Source organism: Loxodonta africana, chromosome 3, assembly GCF_030014295.1.
Source record: "Loxodonta africana isolate mLoxAfr1 chromosome 3, mLoxAfr1.hap2, whole genome shotgun sequence".
NCBI classification, from domain to species: domain Eukaryota; kingdom Metazoa; phylum Chordata; class Mammalia; order Proboscidea; family Elephantidae; genus Loxodonta; species Loxodonta africana.
The window spans coordinates 213,999,797-214,022,254 of record NC_087344.1 but is presented as its reverse complement, the minus strand read 5'-3'; the positions used below and the strand labels follow the sequence as shown (position 1 = coordinate 214,022,254).

Below are 22,458 nucleotides of genomic sequence, written 5' to 3'. Positions count from 1 at the left end.
ACATCTCACTGCCATCAAGAGAAGCCCATTCCCAAGATTTCCACCCAGGAAGTCTTCCCAGACTGTGGTCCACCAGAGGAGGGTCTGAGGTTACTCTGCGCTATAGGTCAACCCCAGCCTCTGGTGGTCTTCCCATGTCCCCCTCACAAGCTCACATGCAGGCATGCCCAGTCCTCCTCACCCTCCAGCTCTGTCTCAGTGACCTCCATTTGATCCAGCTGGGCCAAGAGAAGTTGGGCACGGTGCTCCAGATGTGAGCCTGGCATGTTCACCTGCACATACTCCACCGCGAGCTTTAGGCAGGGGAATTATGGGGGCTGATTGAAATCCTCTGAGTATTCCTTCAGCATTGTGCCCAGGATAAAAGAGGTGGCACTAGGGGTGAGTGGTGAAAAGCAGGGTCTGAGGCCTGGCTTTTCCCGACACACTGCCCTCCCAGGGCACCCCTGCAAAGGGCGCTTATGTCTGCCCATCCTTCCAAAGGTCAGCACCACCCTGCATCACACCCTCTGGCTGTCCTGAAAGTGGCAGGCCTGGTCACTGAGCAGGGGGCTAGCACACAGCCTCCATCCCAGGGAGCTCTCCATCAACGGTCTGACCAACTCTCCCTCCTCGGGGAGCCTGAATTACATCCCTTTCTCTCCGCTGGCCCTCTCCCCACTGGACAGTAACCCTCTAAGGGCACGGAGATGTGTGTCTGCATGTTCTTCTCACAGCCTGGCACACACTAGTGCTCCAGGATTATCTCATGCTGGGCGACACATGGAGGCCGTCCCCTGCCCCAGCTGCTTAGGCCCTCAGGCCCCTCTTCTGGAGAGTGTGCACCAGCATGCTGCCTGATTCTCTGCACACGTATGATCGTCTCTTCTCCCATGGACACTGTTCTCCCCTGGGACAGGGGCCCCACATGGCAGCTGAGCATCGAGATTCAGGAGCAGGTTTCTCTCCCTCCCACCCCGCATCTCCTATTTTGGGCCCCCAATATTGGGGGGGGGAAGTGGAAATGTGAGGGGATTGTGCGGGGATGGGTTCTCTCAGGGGCCTCTCTGAGGCTCCAGCCTCCCCTCTGTTCCCCAGAATGCCCAGGTTCCACCCCTAGCTCTCTATGACTGCCTATCTCCTGCAGGAGGTGCTTCTAAACTCATTCCTGTAGTGGAATCCAGATGTGTGAGGTCCAGAATCTGCCCAGCCCCAATCCAGACACAGGTCCCGTACAGCCTCCACCCTTCTGAATAGACAGGAGCCCCTCTTTGTCCACCCAAAGTCCACTCAGCCTTTCAGCTGGTCTTGGGGTTCAGCATCCTGGGCAGAATACGAGTGGTTACATCCATACCTAGAGGTGGCGTGCGGGTGTCACATCTAATGCACTGTAGACACTACCTGCTTAAAATGTCTGGTGTTCCTGTCTGACTCCCCGACTAGAATGGAGGCCTAGGAGGGCAGGGCTTCCTATCTGCTTTGTCTACTAAACGATGCTAAGTGCCTATAACAGTGTCTGCAACAGTAGGGGCTTCGTAGAAAACTGGTGAATGGGTGAACCCAAGCAGCACCTTCCCAGGTATCTGAGAATCCTGGGACCCTTCTACCAGCCTCCAAGATCCCCGTTCTGGCAATACCAAGGACAAGGGCCCACTAAATGGAATCTCAACCTCCCCCTTACAAATGGGAAATAGGTTTGCTCAAGGGCACATGGTGAGTGAGGGCTGAGGCAGATATTTTCTTTATGGGGGAGAAGAAAATAATAAATGTGAACATCCCAGCCCCTCCAAAATGCTTTACTAAAGAGCTAGGCTTCAGTACACACTTTCCATGGCTTGTCCCACGGGGTCCTGACAGTAATTCTAGCTGATTTGTCCTTTACCAACCCACTTCTCAGTGGAGCAAACAGGCTCTGAGTGGTGAAGTGACATTCTGCAGACTCACAACTGGTAGGGGACAGAGTCTCCACTGGGCTGTGGGGGGCGTGGCACTCACCTTTGGAGCAGCTGGTCTAGGACATGCTGGGTGGTGGCATAGGTTCTATAGGTTCCCAGGAAGGTTCTGATGTAGGAGAAGTTACCCTTTAGGAATATGAGCACCAGGTGGTCCACCAGCTTCTCCAGTGAGCCTGCCCTGAAGGTTTTCATCACCTGGGCCTCATCCAGGCCCTCATCAGAACCACAGACACACTGGGGTGGGACAGAGGAGGGACATATTGTCAGAGGCAGCCTCATGAACCACCAGGAGGGTCGGAGGCCCAGAGCTCAGACCAGGCTCTCCCTCTCCCTCAGTGACCTGTGGCAGGAGGCGGGACACAAGTGCCTTCAGCAGAAAACAGGGCTCAGCTTTCCAAGCACAGTTGGAGGTGGAGAGATGATTACAAACATTAGGAACCTGAAGTTATTTTGTTAACTAAGTAACCATGGTATCTTCCTGGAGGAAGAGCAGTGTCCCAGTGAGTCCTCACAAAACACCCCGTTCCACAGATGAGAAAACAGAGGCTTGGTGATGTCTAGTGTCTCTTCAAAGTCACCTGGCCAGCCCCCAGAACTGTCCAACACTAGGGCTCTGCGATGTTCCCTCTGTGCTGCGTGAGGCCTGCTCTGCTCCTGACTCAGAGGGGAACATCTAGTGCAAGCTCACTCCTTCCCGGCTGGAGACAGTGCACAGAGCGAACACACCCATGAGATAAGCAAGACACGGATATTTCTTTCTGTACATCATGGGGTTTTTGAGAACTTGAGGCTATGGAGTACCCAGATCCAGCCAAGGGTGAGAGCCTGGAGATCCTGGGGTGGGAGAAAGACCCCCACAGGATCCAGGATCTGAACAAATGACTCAGGAAGAGTGAATCTGAATGGCCAGCAAAGGACTGAAAGGGGCTCGGCTTCTCAGGGCCAACAAGCACCTCAAAGCCACCCTGCAGTTCCATTGGCCACCCTGACAGCAGATTGGCAAAATGGAAAAGAACCGTAATAGCCGGAACTGGCTTGATATAGGGACACAGCCATTGTCACAGACTGTTGGGCCACAGGACTGTGGCTGCCGTTTGGGAAGGAGTCTGGCTCTAGTGATCCTAACTTGAAATGTGCACATCCTTCCCCAGCATGCCACTCCTGGAAGTCTGTTTTGGGTGGGTCTGTGTATGAGAACACATGTAAGCATTCCTGTAGCCCTGCTGAAAGGGCAGCACAAGGAATCAGTCCAGGGCCAGCAGCCGGAGAGGCTCAGTCACTGTGGGGACAAGCCTCCCTTCTGGAACATTCTGTAGTAAGGACACAGCTCCTGAACTGGACGGGTCACCTGATGTGTTTCTTGAGCTTGCAGGTGGCAGAAAAAGATGTGTCGTAGCCTGGGCCCTGAACTTTAGGGTAAAAGAAGCCTGCTAAGCGTGACGATGTGTGAGGCTGGGAGAAGGTATGGAAGGACAGTCCAGCCGACTGCTGCCCAGGGCCCTGGGATTGGAAGTTAAACACTAAAACAGCAGCAACATGCAAAAAGATCCATGGGCTTATGTGAAAGGACGTCAGTATAAAAAACTCCTTTCTGATATTTCTACAAATATGAGAAAAGAGACTTTGTAGCTGGCCAGGGCAGGGAGGGCAATGGCAAGCGGGTAGGAGGACAGGAAAGGGTGGTGGTCAATTTCATTGAGAGGGGACTGGGGGCCCTCAAGAGGGAAAGTCCTGGGAGAGAACTGGGGTCTCCAGGGCAGTGTCTGGGCCCCAGGCACCCTCTGGTCATCTAGGTTCCCACCCAGGGACCCACTCCCCTCCCTCGCACTTACCAGCCCTTCCTGGACCCTGGCTGGGTGATGCCATTCTCCTTTTCCTTGGGGATCTTCTGTACCTGGTTCTGGGGAGACAGTGGTGGCAGTGGCCCCAGAGGCATCAAGGGCCCCTCTGAGCCACCTCCTTCACTTTCTGCCCCTTCAGGCCCTTGTGCCCCCTGGGTCTTGGAGGAGCTCCCAGTTTCCCATCTGTCACCATGTGATGAGTGGGTCAGCCTAGGGGTGCACCATCCGGCCCCAGCCAAGCCCATGGATAGAAAAATCAACCTCTGAGTTTTGCAGCAGGATCTGGGAGAAGCCGGACTAGCATAGGCTCAGCAGTGGCTCAGGCAATTCCAGTAGTTAGGACTGTGATTTGACTGCCCCACTCAGGCGAGCTGCATCTCAGAGAAGCCCCAGGTGAGAGTGCTGACGCAGCCTGTGACCCTGACAGTCCCTCCCTAAAGCCCTGGTCTGAACTGGGACCTCTGGGCAGACTTAGGTTCCAGAGAGTTCTATGTGATCAGTGGGGTTGGGGCAGGGACTTGAAGGAGGTCTCCGCCTTGATGCCCCAGCTCCCAGTCTCCAAGGCACCCAACCTGATGGACTAGGCCCGGCCACCACCCCATTCCAGGTCAGACCCAGCCCCATGAACCCAGTGATGGTGAGGGGCTGTGGGGCTGGAGCTTGTCTCAAGCAACAGCACCATTTTCATCATCCTCATCATCACTTCTCCCCTCCCAAATCTTGCCAGATCAAATGGCCCTGCTTCTCTGACTCCCACCCACCTCTCTCCCAAAGGGACCCTGCCTTATCCAACAACTTTCTGCCTCATTAGTTCTGTCCACATTTCCTCCCTGCCCCCATTACCAGGGACCCCATGAGGACAAGGGCTGGCATGGCCTAGGGGATGGTATGACCTGGGGGAGGGGTGTGGGGCTGCCCAGGTGGGATCACAGTGGTGGCCTGGCTTGGACTGGCTGCTCTGGGCCACCCTGTGTTACCTTCGGGTTCCTTTTGGAAAGTGGCCAGAGCCTTTGGGGGTGGGATATGAGACCATGTCTCAGGCTTCGGGACAGGGTCGAACTCTTGGGTTTCTCAAGTTTCGGTTCAACAGGGGATGAGAAACAACAAGAAAACATGTTCTCAGTTTGAACGTCTCCACTCAACTGAGCTGGGTAGGGGGCTTTGTTTACGATGTGGGTGCCTGGTTACCAGGGTTCCAAGTTCTACATACTCTGGTGTCAAGGAAGTGAGGTCATGTTCTAGGTCCCCTGACCTGGGCCCTACCTCAGATGAGACCTCCCCAAAGTCTCCTCTGGGCTGCTGATTGCTCACCTCTCCCCATGCCATCTCCATAACTGTACACAGTGACACCAACACAGCCCTCCCCCATTCCCCCACAGAACCTGGGGAGGGCCTGGGTGCAGCAGACAGATCTGGGTTCAGACACAGCTCATCCCTCTTAAGCAGTGTGCAATCCTAGACAAGTCTCTGTGCTTCTCAGAGCCTTCCCATTCCCCCCATCCACACGGTGGGCATCATTCTAGCATCTTCTTCTTAGGGACATTAGCAAGTGTTTGTGAGATAAGAACCCGTGGGCTGATGTTGCACTTAGCTAATCAGGGGCAGATTATTCAATAGGCAAGGTAAGTACAGGGCTTACTGGTTACCAGATCAACTGTAATGAACATTTTCACATTTTTTCACCACATCAAAGACTCTGCTTCTAAGTATGGCTGGCATCTGTCTCTCTCCCAACCCCACAGAACCTTCCTACAGAATCAAAGCCTCTTTTTCCATTTACAATCCCTGATGGGGGCAGATGACCCAGTAAGCAAGGTAGGCACAAGTTTACCTGTGCTTACTTACTAATCTGTAGTGAACAGTTTCACATAGGCTTCACCACATCAAGGTGTGGTGTTCACCACACTTACCTTGCCTTTTGGAATATCTGCCCCTGTAGCTAATGCACAAGCTCAGAGATGGAAGAATTTCAAGCAGGAGCGGGAAGCAGCATGCATGGAGTACACCTTCAAACAGGGCTGGGTTCTGGTGCTGTGATCTTGGGAAAGTCACTTCCCCTCTTGGCCTAACTGCACTAGTACCATTTACATCTTCTATTTTTTTAAGTGAAGAAAACAGAAATATTTGATGCACACATACAAGGAAGAAATACTCATAACAATCATAGTCCTCATTTCTGCAACTGATCAAGTGGTCATAACTGGTATTTAAAACTACCTTCTTCTACCACCCCTTCTGTTTTCCCTTTACCCTCAGCAAGCACCTCAACTGATTATAGTTCTTTGCCTGGTGGGGTGAATCATACCTTCATTTCTGAATGGTATGGGCTATTAGCAATCATGTCAGAATAGGGTTGCTGTAGTTTTCCATTGCCTTTAATCACAGGGCATGGTAGTACTACGAGATGTCCTAAGGGATCTCCTGTATTCCAGAAACCCTCTTCTTTACCTTTATTATGCAATATCACTCTGATTTCCCCTTGGTAATCAGGATCAATCACACCAGCCAATATGGTAACCTCTTTCTTTGCCTGCTGATCCAGAGGCCGAGGAGCTCAAAGTGACTAGGTGGCATTCTTAACTTCCAGTTCAATCAGTGTTTTGCCTCCTGCTGGGATCATTCCTCACTTTGAAACTAAGATCCCTTGGGTCTTGGGGATAAGATCCCTTGTGTCTTGGGGATAGGAAGCAAAAATTTTGCAAGTGAGTCACTAGGGGTAATAGGGAATGGTGCCACTTCTGTTTCCATCCCTTGATTCCTGGACCCATGAATCCTGGCTATGGGAGAAACAAGTTTCTGTGGAGGATGGCAGGGCTTTTTTCCAAAATCCTAAGGGTCTGCACTGTGATTCACCAACAGGAGACTGCCAAAGATCCCAAACAGCATCTCTATCTGCCATGGACACTTCCAAAAGCATTGGATCTGCCAGATCTCATGGCCCAAGTGGCAGAAAAGCTTGGACATCAGCCTGAACCTGCTGCAAGGCCTTCCCTTGTTCTGGGCCCCACTCAAAACTAGCAGCTTTTCGAGTCACTTGATAAATAGGCTAGAATAGCACACCCAAATGAGGGATATGTTGCCTCCAAAATCCAAAGTGGCCCAACAGGTGCTGTGCCTCCTTTTAAGTTGTGGGAGGGGCCAGATACATCAACTTTTCCTTCACTTTGCAAGGAATATCTTGACAGGCCCCATACCACTGGAGCCCTAGAAATTTCACTGAGGTATAGAGGAAATGAATTTTGGTTGGAATAATTTCCTACCCTTTAGCATACAAATGTCTTACCAATAAGTTTAGCATCATTGATACTTATTTCTTACTAGGTCCAATCAGCATAATGTCATCAATGTAATGGACCAGGGTGATGTCTTGTGGAAGGGCAAGGAGGTCAAGATCTGTGATGGTTAAGATTGTGTGTTAACTTGGCTGGGCCATGATTCTCAGTGTTTTGGCAGTCCTATAATGTTGTGATCACTTCTCTATTGAGATTTAATACGTGATCAGCCCCATGATGGGATCTGCTGTTAGTAGCCAATCAGTTGAAGGGAGCTTCCTTGGGCATGTAGCCTGCATCGAGTGTGGGCAGACATTCAGAAAGGGCTCGGGGGCTTTTGCTCGTTCTGGACTCTGCAGCTGGCTGCCATTTGTCTAACCTCCAGTTCTTGGGACTTGAGCTAGCAGCTTACCTGTGGTCTTCCTGCCAATCTTGAGATTTGCCCATTTTCACAGACTGTGAGCAAGAGCCCTGCTCTCTGGCCTGCCAATCTTGGGTTTACAGCTCCTGTGCCTATGTGAATCAGAGGGCTCTTTCCTGACCCATGGACTTGGGAGATTCTCATCTCTACAACTGCCAGAAATTCAGGCCGGTTTCAGAAGAGGACGTGGAACCAGGGGTATCACTGCAGATGTCAGATGGATCCTGGCTGAAAGCAGGGAATACCAGAAGGATGTTTACCTCTGTTTTATTGACTATGCAAAGGCATTTGACTGTGTGGATCATAACAAACTATGGATAACATTGAGAAGAATGGGAATTCCAGAACACTTAATTGTGCTCGTGAGGAACCTTTACATAGATCAAGAGGCAGTTGTTTGGACAGAACGAGGGGATACTGTTTGGTTTAAAGTCAGGAAAGGGGTGCATCAGGGTTGTATTCTTTCACCCAAAACCACTATTTAATCTGTATGCCGAACAAATAATACAAGAAGCTGGACTATATGAAGAAGAACGGGGCATCAGGATTGGAGGAAGACTCATTAACAACCTGCATTATGCAGATGACACAACCTTGCTTCTTGAAAGTGAAGAGGACTTGGAGCACTTACTGATGAAGATCAAAGACTACAGCCTTCCGTATGGATCGTGCCTCAACATAAAGAAAACAAAAATCCTCACAACTGGACCAATAAGCAACATCATGATAAATGGAGAAAAGATTGAAGTTGTCAAGGATTTCATTTTACTTGGATCCACAATCAACAGCCATGGCAGGAAAGTCAAGAAATCAAAAGACGCGTTGCATTGGGCAAATCTGCTGCAAAGGACCTCTTCAAAGTGTTGAAGACCAAAGATGTCACCCTGAAGACTAAGGTGCGCCTGACTCAAGTCATGGTACTTTCAATCGCATCATATGCATGTGAAAGCTTGACAATGAATAAGGAAGACTGAAGAAGAGTTGATGCCTTTGAATTGTGGTGTTGGCGAAGAATATTGAATATACCATGGACTGCCAAAAGAACGAACAAATCCATCTTGGAAGAAGTGCGGCCAGAATACTCCTTAGAGGCAAGGATGGCGAGACTGTGTCTTACGTACTTTGGACATGTTGTCAGGAGCGACCAGTCCCTGCAGAAGGACATTATGCTTGGCAGAGTACAGGGTCAGCGGAAAAGAGGAAGACCCTCAACGAGGTGGATTGACACAGTGGCTGCAACAATGAGCTCAAGCATAACGATTGTAAGGATGGTGCAGGACCGGGCAGTGTTTTGTTCTGTTGTGCATAGGGTCGCTATGAGTTGGAGCCGACTCGATGGCACCTAACAACAACACTACAACAACTGCATGAGCAATACACCTTCAGTTCCCTACCTCATGGCTACAACTCTCCAGCCATACGTCATAATTTACACTGCAGGGAACTTTATCACCTTTCCCTTCCACAAGACATCACATGGGTCCATTACACTGACTGGACCTAGTAAGGAAGACGTGTCACTGACTCTGGACTTACTGGCAAAATGGTTGCATGCTATAGGGTGGGAAATTAATCCCACAAAAATTCAGGGATTATTCTAGGGGTGAAATTTCTAGGGGTCCAGTGATGTGGGGCATGTCGAGATATCCCTTCTGTCTTCCTTATTCATTGTACAGCTTTGGCATGCATACGAGGTCACTAAAAATATCATGGCATGGGTTAGGGGCACCTTAGTCCTCAAAGTGATACCTTTGCTTTTTAATGCTTTAAAGAGGTCTTTTGCAGAAGATTTAAGTACAAATGACAATAGTTAAAGACTAAAAAACAACAGGCATGGGTTAGGGGCACCTTAGTCCTCAAAGTGATACCTTTGCTTTTTAATGCTTTAAAGAGGTCTTTTGCAGAAGATTTGAGTACAAATGACAATAGTTAAAGACTAAAAAACAACAGGCTATCTCCACCTTGTCAGGGAACACCAGGTGTTAGATGCTGGTCATCAGGTCTAACCTAGAGATGAAAGGGGAGACAGAGTGGCCAACACATGAGCCTCGTGGCCTCTGCCCCAACCCCGGGCTGGGTTGCTCTAGCTCACTGATCACCATTGAGTGATCCCCCTGAAGTCCCCTTATACAGTGGTCTTTGGGTACTGAAAGCTCAGCTCTGTTTCATTGTTTCAGTTAAGCCAAGAAAGAAAATTTCTTAGTCTTTCTCCCTTCATATGCCTCAAATACTGCTTTAGTTTTCTTTTCCATTGTCTTTCTCCTCTCCTTCCTCTCTCTTTTAGCTCAACACACACACAGGCACCCCCACTTTTTTAGTCCATCTTCCTGCAGAATAACCCCAACCAGAGACCTTATGACTACAGCCGAGCCATGTTCACAGGCAAAAAGTGATGATGAAAAACAAAGTCCCTCAATGTTGGAACTGTTTTACTGCTCAGCAGTCTGTTTAGAAGGGATGGGGGTCTCATATCGGGGCAGTCCTTACTTTCCTGAACCTTCCTGACCATTGGACCACACTTCAGTGATGGAGCGTGGGCAGCGGTCCCTGAACAAACTTGACCACTTTATTTCCTGAGATGGGCCACAGCATAAGGGAAGCTGGAACTGCAGCTCCTCTGCAGACTTGGAGAGCTTGTCTAATTCCCTGTGACTTGTCAGTCTTTCCCCCTCCCACAGGAGTTTTCTTTCACAAACTGAACTCCCTCACTGAGTTAAATACATTTTCCTCCTACATCTGACTACCCTGGAAAATATACACAGAATGGAAGATACCATGCAGTTCTTTCCCATATAAGCCTGTGTGTGTGAATGGGTCTGGCAAGAACGAAGACAAAGTTTAGCTTTCCTTTCATGTGGGCTCTAGGTACAGGGTTTTATAGGTACTGGATCTGGACCTTAAACACAAATTATTGCAAGCCAAATACCTGTGGCATACGCATTTCATAGTAAGCACCACAAATCATCACTTCTCCACGGTCCTGGTTTCCCCTTGTTAGATTCCACTCACAGATGGCCATGACTTATGGAAGCATTTTGGCTCAAGCCTGACAAGCAGGTACTGATGTTGGGATGGCAGGAAAACAGCCTCATCTTGTAGCAGGATGGACGGGACCTGGCATGATGTGGAAGGCCAGACCCATGACTCTTTCCATTCTACCCTATGCCCACTAGAGTGTTTACCTGGTGTAGCAGAAGACCCATATGCAGAGGGGGAACCAAAATATTTCATAACCAGAGATCACTGGCATTACTCTCTGCCACAGCAGCTAGGGGAGAATCCTTATTGTTTCTTATTGCTCCAAGCATTAACCCTTCAGCTGCTGAATCAAAGGAGTGGTCTAGGATGTCTTGGGGGAGGGCTGAGGTTTCCTGCATGTTGGTGGGGCACTTGGGGGACTAGGAGTAGTGATAACTTACAAGTGGCATGGAAATATTTTAACAGCTGGTTTGGCTGTATTCTTGTGTTTCAGCTGAATAGCTGTGCACTGGGTCGAGGCTGGTGGTCACAGATGTTACTGCCCACTATGTGGCAATTCCCAGGTTATCCTGAAAGCTGAAACACATGACTTAGGCTCACTTAATAAGTAGTACCCACTCAGAAATTTTAAGCTAAAACAAGAGGTGCAGAGAGCAAAGATGGCGGAGAATGGATTTGGGCGCTGTCTGTAGGAGAAGGCTCTCTTTGCTGTTCTGGGGGAAGATCCTTGTATCAGCCTCTGTAGCCCCAGTGTTCCTTGGTTCCTTGGCAATCTTCATGTGGCATTTATCCTCCCTCCATCTGTGCTTGCTTCTAAGTCTAATCAGCTTTGTAAGAGTCTAATCTACTCTTTTTATAACTTAGAAGTAATTAGGCTTAAGCCACACCCTACACTGAAATGGCATCATTAACACAACAAGAAAACCCTATTCCCAAAAGAATTACACCCACAGGTATAGCGTTAGGATTCCAACACATATTTTGGGGGACACAATTCAATCTTTAACCCATGACCAAGCCCAAAGTCAGTGGAATAAGGAGATACACTCCACCCAGAGAAGTCAGGGCAGGAGAAGGGAAGGAAGGAAGAGTTAAAGACAGATAATGCAATCTATGACAACATAACTCAACTAATTTTTAAAACTAAAGCAGAACATAGTGAAGAGCTCATTGAAAGTCTTTTTCCCATTAGTAGTAAGTCTATAATATTAATAACATCAACAACAATGGAACAACTAAAATACTCGAGCAAATAGTACATGCCAGGCCTTGTTCTAAGCATCTTAAAAAAAAAAAAAACTTAGAGAGATAAATTTATTTAATCCTCAATGCAAAATAGTATCTGTGAGGATGAATTATTATCCCCACCTTAGAGGTAAAGGAACCAAGGCCCAGAGAGGTTAAGTCACTTTGCTAAACTCACACAGCATAGTGGTACAGCTGGCATGTAGTCCCAGAGAGTTGTTTCCAGAGTCTAGACCCCTAACCACTAGGTTATACTGCCTCTCCCACAATTACTACTGTATTTTATTTCCCTTTGAGGCTTTCCAAGAATTTGAATCATCTGTCTACATCAGGCAAGCAAATTTTATTCCTTATCACAGCCTACGATCTCACATGATCTAGCCCCTGCATACCCTTGGGCTTCATCTGAAATCCCTTTCTTTCACGCCAGCCACACTGTCCTTTCTGTTCCTGAACAACTAAGCTTGTCCCCACCTTAAGGCCTTTGTGCTTGCTGTTTTTTCTGTCCAGAATACTCTTTTCCCCAAATCATGTTATTATTTAAGTCTCAGCTTAAATGCTATGTTCCCCAGAGCGGTCTTCTACCACCCTACCAAATCTTAGTCTCAGCAATTTTCTCTCATCACATTTTTTCACTTTTACTCATAGCTCTATGGCTATCTGAAATTATCCTTTTATCTGTTTATATGTTCATTGTCTATCTCCTTTCTTCTAGAATATAAACCCCATGAGGGAAGAGATTTTTATCTATCTTGCTTATGGCTGTATTCTCTGTCAGTACATAGGATAATTTACGGGCATAATAGGTACTCAGTAGACACCTGTTGGGTAAATGAATGAAATTCTCACTTTGCACTGACACTAAGCAGACTTTCCAGAAGCGCCCAATTGCCAGATCTCCCTCTTCTGTCTCCTGGTACAAAAAATTCTGGAGATGTCTAAACCATACAGAGGCAGAAAGGTGCTACCGAAGCCAAATTTTATTTCCAAGCAGACATCGTCATTGAGTCCTAGTTATTGTGGTTAGAGGCAAGTGAGGTCATGCATTCAATCCAAGAAGAAAGGTCAGAGGGAAAGTAGTCACAGAAGATGCTGAACAGATGTAAAGCGTTGAAATCCAGAACTTTGGCTTCGCAATGATTCTTTATTGTATTGAATGAAGTTGGAAAAATCTGAGCCTGTCTAGATAAAGGTGCTACTTTGGTTGTCTGGGTTTGAAGTAGAGCTGGGTAGATGAGCCACGTGGCAAAGATTAGGGCCCAGTGCCAAGGGTCCAATCTTTACTAAGCTGCAAGCACCTCATTGCTCCATAACCTCCACTTCATGGGCTAGGTGTTTGTCCTTTTGAAGTTGTGTGGGAGTAACCGGACTGAGTTTGCTTGTTTTCTCAGGAAACCATCTAGGGGACTGAACTGGGGGATAAATCACCAAACTTCTCAGCACAGTTTTAACCACAACCCGTAGTGTCTCGGCGGACTACAAGACATCCCAGACTGTGTGTCCCAAGACTGTGTTGGCTGGTGATCTGGCTGCCAGCATTCTCCATCTTTCATCCCAGGCAAATAGGAAATGCTGCTTCCTTTCTGGGGAAGATGAGGATTTGGTGAGTTAGTTGAGACTAAACATCTGCAATCTTAGACAATTTGATGAATATGTACTTAATTTCCTGCAGAGAACAGATTCATCTACTTTCGAAGATGGCCAGGATGGGGGAGGGGAAAGGGATATTTGTGGGCCAAAAATCTGTCACTAGGAGAGCTTCCGTCCAGTGGAAGAGGCTTGGGAATTAATGGCTAGATACCCAGGCTGAAGAAACCCAGACAAGATACCTTACATCCAGAAAAGGAATTTTAAACAACAGTACAGGTTTCTCATGGAATCTAAGGAATGCTGCTAACATTAGCAGGCATTCATCTGTTTCTAGACTATTTTTAAAATTTCAGATTAAAAATTTTTTCCTAAATCTTTTTACTGAAATATGAATACGTAAAGCCCATGTCTTTTTTTAAAAGTGTATGTCATAAGTGCACTGCTCAATAAATTTTCACAAACTAAACACAGCAATGTAACCAGCACCAGATCAAGAAACAGAGCATTGCCAGCACCTCAGAAACTTCCACTCCTCCACTCATCATTCCCCAAGGCTAGCCACAGTCCTGACATCTAACAGCACACATTAATTTTTTTACACTTTCTTCATTCAGCATTTTACTTATGAGATTCATTAATGTCGTCCATATGTCACAGTAATTCATTCATTCTTACCGCTGTGGAGCATTCCGTTCTGTGAATATACCACAATTTAGTCATTCAGGCTACTAATGTTGGGCATTTGAATTGTTTCCCATTTGGGACTATTTAAAATGGTGCTTCAGGGAACATTCCAGCACATCTCGGAGGAAATCTGTATGTTGTGAATATACACGGAGTAGGGTTTCTGGGTTATATGGCAAGTGTGCGTTTAACTTTGTAAGAAACTGCTGAACTGTTTTCCAAAGTAGTTGTACCATTTTACATTTCAACTAGCAGTGAGTTCCAGTTGCTCCATATTTTTACCAACAGTTGGTATTGTCTGTCCTCATTTTAGCAACTCTAGTGGGTACACAGTGGAATCTAAGCTCATTTTTACTGTACTTCGCCTTTACTCTTCTTTGTGTTGTCTCTTTCTGCAAATGGCCTTTCTCTGCTCTCCATCTCCACCTAGAGGAGACCGTGATTTCACTCCCACTTTTCCTGAAAGGTCTTTCCAAAGACCAGTACAGTCACAAATAGAAATCTCTTAGTGCAATTCCAAAATAAGAGAAAGTATATCTGAGTCAATCATCTATAGCAAGGCTACATCATGTTATATAAACAAGATTTCTGGGACTGCAGAGCTGGTATCAAATGGATGGCTGATTCCCTGAAAAGTGGATGAGGAAGAAACCCCAAAAGGCATCCTTTTTATGACCCTTAGACCATCCAAATGCCCCATGAGACAACTTCTCAACAAAAGAAGGAAAATTTCACTCATTTAACAAATATTTATTGAGCTTCTACTATGTGCCCCGCATTGTTCTTGGTGCTGAAATACAGCAACGAATAACAAAGTCTCCTTTTTTCCTTTGTCTATTTCCGCATCAAGGGACTACACACAATGCAAATACTTTAATGACAAGCACATTTTAAAAAGTACATGTAGGAGGCACCCTGAGATTCCTTAGGAACATGTCTTTATTTTTTCCAATAACAAAATGCTGCCAGTTGATGTGCTAAGTTCGTGTCAAGAGTATGGCTGGTGTAGTGGGTATATATTCAGGCTGGTATAATCCTGGAATGAGAGCTTTACATATAAGGACTTATTCTAATATTAATTTTTGAAGTACATTCAGTCCCTAGAGTGAGTAGGGCAAAGAGTTCTAAGTATCAATGTTAGGGTTAAATTGTAAGAATGGGAGCCGGGGGTAAGATTCAGGAATATAGTATAGCTGTTAGCTTTAGAAATACACAATGCTAAGGTACTATGAGAAATTGTCCAAAGACACCAGTGGGTCTATAAGGAACTTGAGTTCAGTGTCATGATCTGGTACTACTTTTCAAGAAGGCAGTTCAGCAACATGTATCAAGGTCCTTAACAATGTTCGTATCTTTTAACATAATAATTTCACTTTTTGCAATCTAGAACAAGGAAATAATCCTTATGAGGAGAAATGACATCATACTCACCCACAATCTCTTTGGTTTCACTCCTCTTGACAGAGGTGTAACTATGGTATGGCAAGTAGGGTGTGTACCCTGAGTGCAGCTTGAGGAGGGGCTCTAATGAGCAGTTTCTATTGGCCATCGAAGTTTCCACTGCCAGCTGTGAGAGATCGTTCAGCTATTTAAAACTAATTGCCATAGGCACTAATTTCTGTAGACAGGCCCCTACTCTTGGATGCTCAGATAGAGTCATTCTTGGCTAATTTGATAGCACTTATTACAAGTAGGCTAAAGACAAAAGGTAAGAGGGCCTTAGGAAGTGAATTGAAAGAATATGCCTTTTTCATTTAAGTCTACCTTCTGTGTTTTTTTTGGGAAAAAATTGTCACTTGCTGTGATGAAGTGTGCTTTCCATTAGGCCATCTGGGAGGAAGCTGGCTAAAGCTCTTTAGATGGATAGGTTCAACTGGGCTGTAAACATCCCCTTTCTTCCTCAGGGTTATAAGACCCTTCCAACCTCCCTTTGGAACCTTTCACTTGGGCATGACAAGCGTCTATTATCATCTAACCAAATCTGAGGTACTAGATTTAAAAGACACAGAGACAGGGCTGGAAGGTGGAGTGTGGGTAAGTGTGAGGAACTGTTCACAAAGGACACCCTTGTTCTCCAAACAGTATTGTCAATCATGCTACTTGATGGCTCCAGGGGCCTCAAATCATCCCCTGTGCAGCTTCTTCACAGCTTGACTAAAATATTTTTATGTCCAAATACATTTCTACTTCAATCTCTTAGCTCTTCCCCAACTTCCCAGGGAAGTGTGGAAATTCTTACTTGTGGGCACATAAACACTAAAGTTTATAACAAGCTTCAAGGAGGTTTAAAGTTTTAGGGTCCCTTCCTAAAACTTTGTCACTTAGTGTCCATACTGGTAGACCAGCATAATATTAGAGCTTAGGATTGACCGAGGTGAGTGTTCAATCAAAGACAAACAAGTAGAAATATTTAGGAGATTCAGAACTGTTGCCAGAGTCTCTATGCCTTTAATTAAATAAGGTTTTTGCCTCTCGCTGGTCAAGAATGAGCAGGTAAGGCACACCAGCAAAGCTTTATTGAAGAGGCTTGCAAGCAGAGATAAGGAAGGCCTAGGCAACGCTTATCCCCGTCTCACGGAACGAAGGACTTCAAGGGCTTTTAAAAATACTTGAGCAGGAAAAAGATTCATGTTTATTCAGGGGCATAGGTGGGGTTTTCTGGCAACTAGCCAGTTTTGGGTGGGGATAGGCTACCTAAGGTGCATGCGCAGCTGCTTTCTAAGATGGCTCCTGTCCCATAGGCCTCTGGGATTCACAGTAGGACTTATTATGGGGTGTCATGCCTGCACAGTCTCTCACTCCCTGAGTTTGATACCCAGCTGCAGCTGCAGCTGCAGCCCTTCGCTGCCCCTGGTGAAAGGTCACACAGCAGTCACAGGTCAATGTTCTACGCGTGTCTCTGGGGGCATGTCTCTGGGGGCTCGTTTCATCTGGCTGCTTCTGAGAGACAACTTTAAAGAAGTTTGTGGGCTAGTTTCTGATACCCTGCCCCATGGTTCTGGTGAACGTCTTTGTTTCTGCGCCCTGGCCCATTTCCTGTTACTCTGTCACTTTAATTTGTTTATGTGAATTGCAGATTTGGGGGCCCCTCTGTTCCCTTAGAACTTTGGATCCAGAAGTACAAGGAATAACAAAACACTCTTGTTGACTCCAGTAAACCACCAGGAACTCATATCAAGAAAGGTATCTTGTCTCCCACCAGTACCCACAGGAGCTATGTGGAAGACACTGGATATTCGTACATTGGACAGAGCTTTCAAAGCAGCCCTCTCACACTTCTTGGCAGCACTCTCTGGGCTCACCAGTGTGATAATATGGCAGACAGGAGGGCCGCCACAAAGCTGTGCTGGTCAGGACTATATAACCCCTTCTGGAAGACCTCAGGTTGCCGCTGAAAATCAGAAAATAACTAAGTGATATGCTTCCTTCTTTCCGCACCCTGGCCAACTTCTCCATCTACCATAGAACTCACAACTAGAACATACACAACACCCTCCAGGGTTTATCCTAGGATGTTCTACCCCACAAATTTAACTCATATATGGTCTTTGTAGGCTTGTCAGTGAGTCACAAAAAATAGGGTTTGGAGAAAAGTATGTGGAGCTGCAATAGACTCTCAGAGTTGGAAGCAACAAATCTGTGAAAGTGCCTCAATAGTGTCGAGCACATAACAGGTACTCAATAAACTTTTTTTTTTTTTTGTCTCTTCTAGTTCAAAATGTACCTGAGGTGTAAATCATTCTGGACAACTCTGCTAGAATCTTCTTTTCTTTTAATGAACATAAATATATTTCTCTGAGCCACAAGTCAAGAACTGACTTGATGGCAACTGGTTACTGGTTAGCTTCCTCTCATTATATTTACTCCTGGAGGCTGTAGAGAATAGCCTTTATCTCTTTTTGCACATAAAACATTCAAAGGCAGCCATTTCATTTCCTAAATATTCAATATAACAATCCCCAAGTGTTCAACCAATCTGCTTATGGCCTGATTTTAAGGCCTTCATCATCCTGTTTACTCCCTCTGAATACACTCTTGTCTTTCTCCCTCCTGAAAGGTAACCATGAATTGAACACTATATGCTGCATGAGGAGAGGGTAGGGGGGAAGGAGGCAGCAGCTAAGTCTTCACTAAAATATATTTTCTCCTTCTTTCATAGTAGTTGGGTGCATGGCTACTCAGCTAAAGATTACATTTCCCAGCCTCCTTTGCAGCTAGATATTGTCATGGAGCATAAGAGAATGAGCAGAAACATACATCCACTAGTTGCCACCATGTTGATTCCAACTCATAGCGACCCTATAGGACAAAGTAGAACTGCCCGTAGGGTTTCCAAGAAGCAGCTGGTGGATTCAAACTGCCAACCTTTTGGTTAGCAGCCAATCTCTTAATAACTATGGTTTAAAACCACTGCCGTCGAGTCGATTCTGACTCATAGCGACCCTAGAGGACAGAGTAGAACTGCCCCATAGAGTTTCCAAGGAGCACCTGGTGGTTTCGAACTGCCGACCTTTTCGTTGGCAGCTATAGCATTTAACCACTTAAACTATGGTTTAGCAGTCTCATTTTCTAGTCATCTCAGGAGTTAAGATATATTTCCAAACTCATTTTAGAGTATCTAGATCTTCTATAATCTCTTCACCAGTTTGGGTCTTAGTCTCTCAGTATTCCCATTCCAAAGTCATAGGAGAAAGTCCAACTGGGCCAGCTCAGCCAACAGAATCATAGGTCAGGTGTCCACTCTGGTTCAACCATCTGTGGCCAAGAAAACAGAGTCCTGAGATAAAACTATGACAACCTAAATTCACGTCTTCAAGTGATGATGAGAGGCAATTTCAGATAAAAGCATGGGGCTAAGCATGAACCCCTAATCACATAGAGTTTCTGGAATTGCAAAGTCAAGGACCAGATCTTAGGTTATGCATCCATACCTAAGCACTGACAACTGAGGAGACCTGGTGTGCAAAATTGCCCTGCTCACTTGTGGTAAATTGTTACAGTGGTGGCCTCCAGTGAACAAAACCTCCTGGTGCTTGCACCCTTGTGTAGCCTCCTCCCACACTGACTCTGGACTTGATCATGTGACTTGCTTTGGCCGATGAGACATTAGCAAAACGATGCCACCAGAGGCTTGATTAGTGCTTGCATCTTGGGGCTTGTCCTCTTGAAATGTTCCTTCTTGGAAACTAAATGCCATGGTATGAAGAAACTTGGGCTAGATTACCAAATGGTGAGAGGTATTAGAGAATGAGAGGCCACCTTAGATGTCCTAGTCCCAGCCGGGCTTCCAGCTAAATGTAGCCCATGAGTGACCTCAGCTACACCATGTGGAACAAAACCACCCAGCTGATACTAGTCAGTCCACAAAATCATGAAAAGTAATAAACTGCTGTTGTTTTAAGTCACAAAGTTTTGTGGTATTTTATAAAATAAATTCTTTAGATAACTGAACTTTTCTACATAACTGAAATACCTCCCCTCTATAAAATCTCCTTGACTACAAAACCCATCTGGAAATCCAGGTGTCTGGCCCAGGAATCTTGGAGAAAATGTTCTGACAGCGGAAATGTAGCCAAAGGACCCTCGAAATGGGATCCTGAGATGTCTTCCTTTCCTCCTGTCTTCCTAAAAACAAATCCTGAAAAATAACAAAGAAATCCTTAAACAACAAGGCATAAGAATGTTCCATAACTAGCCAGATAAAACCAAGTTCTCAAACAGTGCCCCACACTTCCCTGTTACATAATTTCTTTCCTCCTCAATAAATACATCAACATTAAGGAAAGGCTGTGACTCTTTCTAGTTCTCCTGAAACACCAAGAAAGAGAACTCTCATCATTGAATGTCTCCTGTTCTCTTGATCAGTTTCCTGTGAGGTGGCCCAATGTATGGTGGGTTGTACGGCCTTAAAGCTAAAGAAAAAAAAAAAATTCTGGTTAATGCCAGAGAGATTACCCAGAGAAGTAAACTTCACCATCTCCTGAGGTCATTAAAAACAGTGGGTACGATGTCTCAGGAGTCCCTGGGTGGTGCAAACGATTAAGTGCTTGACTGCTAGCTGAAAGACTGGCAGTTTGAACCCACTTAGAGGTACCTCGAAGGACAGGCCTGGTGATCTGCCTCAGAAAGGTCACAGTCTTGAAAACCCTGTGGAGAACAGTTTTACTCTGCATATACTGGGTCATCATCAGTCGCAGTTTCACACGGCATCCCAGTTAATTGCCCTAATAACATATTTAGTGCTTCTTTTCTACCTCCTGGTTCCTTGCATAGTGCCTGGGTTCTTAAAAGCTTGCAAGTGGTCATCCAAGGCACAATAATTGGTCTCTATTTGCCTGGAGCAACAGAGGAAGAAGGAGAATGAGGAACAGGAGGAGATATGGAATGTGTTGCTAATTGCCTCCATGAATAACTGGTGGGGCAGTGGTTAAGAGCTCAGCTGCTAACCAAAAAGGCTGGCAGTTGAAATCTACCAGCCACTCCCTGGAAACCCTATGAGGCAGTTCTACTCTGTCCTACAGGGTTGCTATCAGTCAGAATAGACTTGAGGGCATCGGGGTTTTTTTTGGTTGCCATGAGACCATAAGAACTGGATGGTGCCCAGCTACTATGACTGAACATTTTGAGCAAAGAGTCTATAGAAGAATCCTGATCAAAACAGGGTAAATGCAGAAAAAAAAAAAAAAAAACCCCGTTGCTGTTGAGTCGATTCCGACTCATAGTGACCCTATAGGACAGAGTAGAACTGCCCCATACGGTTTCCAAGGAGTGCCTGGTAGATTTGAACCGCTGACCTTTTGGTTAGCAGCAAAGACTTTAAAATTTAAAATGCAGAAAAGAATTTAAAATTCTCATGGAATCCAGACTTTCTGGAGCCATGGAGGCTGAATGAATCCCTGAAACTAATGCTCTGAGATAATCTTTAAACCTTAAACCAAAAAAAATCTCCTGAAGTCTTCCTAAAACTAAAAAATAGTCTAGATTAACTAGTAAAAAAATGTCTGTTTTGAGCACTGTGCTCTTTGAAGGACTATATGGGATCAAAGTAACAGCAACTCAAAAGATTAGATAGGAACTTTAGGAGGCATTGAGTTTATGTTAATGTGGGAGGAACAACACTAGAAACGAAAAGGAGAGTGAGAATAGTTACACAACTCGAAGAATGTAATCAGTGTTACTGAATTGTGGTGAATTGGTGTATGTTATGGTGTATGTGGTGAATTGGTGTATGTGGTGAATTTGGTGTATACATATTCTCAAGAATATAAAATTTTAAAAATGATATTGTGGTCCCAGGAAATACGGATGGGGCACACTGACCATATCAGGCATGGTAGATCAGTGTTGTTATAGTTATTCTGCTTTTGTAAAAACAAATACACCCTATGCAATAATAGGGGGAAAAAAAAAAGAATGTAACCAATGTCATTAAGTAATATGTGTGAAACCTGTTGAATTGGAATCACCAAAAATATATTATGTAAAAAATAAATCTCTTTTGTTTTTAACCACCAAAATTTGAGGTTATTACTACAGCAGAATCTAGCCCATCCTAGCTAACACCCTCTCCCTCCCATGATCTGTGCCATCTGTGCTTTTGATGAGTACACCTTATATCTCATCCAATGGATGGAAAACAACAGGCTCCATGTGCAAAAAGAAGGCTCTGCTGTTTTATTTCTTAATGAATTCAGGCTACTTCCTAATGATTAGTGCTTCACCTCTCCTGGAAACAATTTATCCTTTAAGTAATTTATTCTAGACTCTCACCTGAGGGCCATATCAAGCTCTATAGTCTTCCTTCTTCCCCTTTCTGAAAAATATACTTCTCTGTCTCTAGTTTTCAGGCATCTCTCTCTTTAATTCCACAAGTCCTAAAAATAAAAAGGTATTTAGAGGCTTCATTTTCAGGTTCTTACAACCCTAGGACACAATTCATTCATATCAAAAACAAAAAGTTTCTCTCTTTTAATCACCCTTTCTGGATTTCATTTCCCTCATTCGGTTACCTCTCACTATTTTGCTTTAACCCAAAGGCTGACCGTTTATGAACATGGCCAGCCAGAGGAATCCTTTTCTTCAGATGTCTCTTTCATGTCTTTCTACACTGGGCTAGTCTCACTGTCCCCTGCTATTCATCACTGCTTAACACTCATTCAACAAACATTTACCAAGTGCCTACTATGTTTTAAGAAAATGCCTGGTGTGGGATATGATCTCTGCCCTCAAGGAAGTTACCTTAAAAAATGTCAAGTAGACACTAGACAAGTGGGTAAGAGCCACAACAGAAGGGGTCTTGAATGTACTATATAAGTAACATAAGAAAGTGCCTAAGAGCATAAACTTTAAAAACAGACAATCCTGGGTTTAAATCTAGATCTCAATTTCCTCATCTGTGCAACCAGGACAGTAGCAAAGGACTGTTCAAAGAATAAAATCAGAAAACGCAAGTGTAAAAATGGCATAGCAGGGCATCTGACCTCCTCTAACTT

At 45.4% G+C, this 22,458-nt stretch overlaps 1 protein-coding gene across 26 annotated transcripts in view; it reads right to left on the bottom strand.

Annotated features, from left to right (window-relative positions):
* Window positions 1-22,458, bottom strand: part of LOC104847275 (atrophin-1-like) — a 78,763-nt gene that overhangs the window by 6,156 nt on the left and 50,149 nt on the right. For 16 of the 26 annotated variants that reach the window (XM_064282989.1, XM_064282988.1, XM_064282994.1 and 13 more), the window contains 6 exons: window positions 21,737-21,840; window positions 15,398-19,604; window positions 4,753-13,275; window positions 3,767-3,834; window positions 1,975-2,168; window positions 182-375 (listed from right to left, as the gene is read on the bottom strand). In XM_064282989.1, the coding sequence (XP_064139059.1) occupies window positions 182-266 (85 nt within the window). In that variant the 5' untranslated portion in view covers window positions 267-375; window positions 1,975-2,168; window positions 3,767-3,834; ... (1 more) ...; window positions 15,398-19,604; window positions 21,737-21,840. The other 10 variants (XM_064282996.1, XM_064282998.1, XM_064283001.1 and 7 more) reach the window with 6 other exon arrangements.